The 1384-nt window shown below is 35.5% G+C and overlaps 1 protein-coding gene across 1 annotated transcript; it reads right to left on the reverse strand.

The window, feature by feature from the left end:
• Nucleotides 1–548, reverse strand: LOC107730216 (olfactory receptor 4K1-like; the record flags this gene model as incomplete). The annotated part of the gene is given in 2 exon segments (XM_016540978.1): nt 1–342; nt 345–548. Coding segments are annotated over 2 exon segments (546 nt in total), but the record flags the coding sequence as incomplete, so codon positions are not given.
• Between the last annotated feature and the right edge of the window lie 836 nt (nt 549–1384).

Genomic DNA, 1384 nt, shown 5'->3' on the forward strand with positions numbered 1-1384 from the left:
CTCATGGTACGGCGTGCTATACACATTAGTTGTACTACAGAGACCACTTGTTGAAAACACAGATAAAGGGCGAACAATTGAAAGGAGAATCAAGTCAATCAATCCAGGTATGACTCCTACACCCCAAATCAGAGAGATGAGGATGTAGGTCCTGCGCACTGTGCAGATCTGATGGTGATGCAGTGGTTTGCAGATGGCAATGTAACGCTCAACGGCCATACCGGCCAAAGTCAGAGGAGTGTTCTTATGAGTAGTTGCAGTTATTATTAGCAGGGTGACACAAAACGGGAAAGGAACCTTCGGCCATGCATAAGCCATCACAGAAAGAGTTACACTGAAAAAAAAACCATGAGCATATCATTAATAACCAAGTGAATATATAATATATATCTTGGATCATTGTAGAAAATTGAACTCCTAAAGAATGTAAACACAAATACTCCATTGATGGAGTTAATTATGATCCCAAAAAGAACAAAGATGAAATTTCTGACAAAAGCTTCCATATATCTGTCTTGGGCGCTGTATTGAAGCATTGTAGAGTTCATTGTCCTTTTGCAATTGTAAAATATCAATGACAGTCCAAAGTCCACCAAATGGAAATACAGAGGATACAGATCTACAAATGATTTTTACAGAAATTATACAATATTTACAAGCTTATTTGTTAATGTACTTTTGAATGCTTACAAATGTCATTAAACTTCAGTTCACATATTAGATAATGCTCATTTTTACATTTACAAATGTTGTGAAAATATAGCTTAATTAGTCATTTTAAACACAACACAAACTATTAATGTTAATATATTCATTATCTCATAATCAGTCTGTAAAGGTCATATTTTTGGTCTTTGTTTGTGGTGTAGACTTCGACTATTTGCACATCTTAATTTATTAATTAGTTGTTAATGTTTTTGCAGTACCCAATCTAAAGTGGAAACTATTCATAAATTGTAAATGTTTATAAACATTTACTAATCATTAGTACCTTTTATGAGCAGTCATTTTGATGGCAAAAAGTGTCCCAAATGACCGGAATTCACCCTATTTTCACATCTTTTACAAATCACTTAATCATTTGTTCATGTTTTTGCAGTACCCAATCTCATCATTTACACTAGGGCTGAACGATTTTGGAAAATAATGTAATTGCTAGGGATGCACCGATACCGATACTGGTATCGGTATCGGGCCCGATACTGAGCTCTTGTACTCGTACTTGTACTCGTTAAAATGCCCCGATACCAAACGCCGATACCACACAGCATGTGATAAGTGCCATATTCAGACAATGAAACAGGACAACAGAACAACAGACAGCAGAATGGAGTTAAGGATGTCTACTACGAAGTATATGTATGCAACGAATATAACGTTAAAC

This window comes from Sinocyclocheilus rhinocerous, unplaced genomic scaffold (genome assembly GCF_001515625.1).
Source record: "Sinocyclocheilus rhinocerous isolate Xijiao unplaced genomic scaffold, SAMN03320098_v1.1 scaffold1299, whole genome shotgun sequence".
NCBI classification, from domain to species: domain Eukaryota; kingdom Metazoa; phylum Chordata; class Actinopteri; order Cypriniformes; family Cyprinidae; genus Sinocyclocheilus; species Sinocyclocheilus rhinocerous.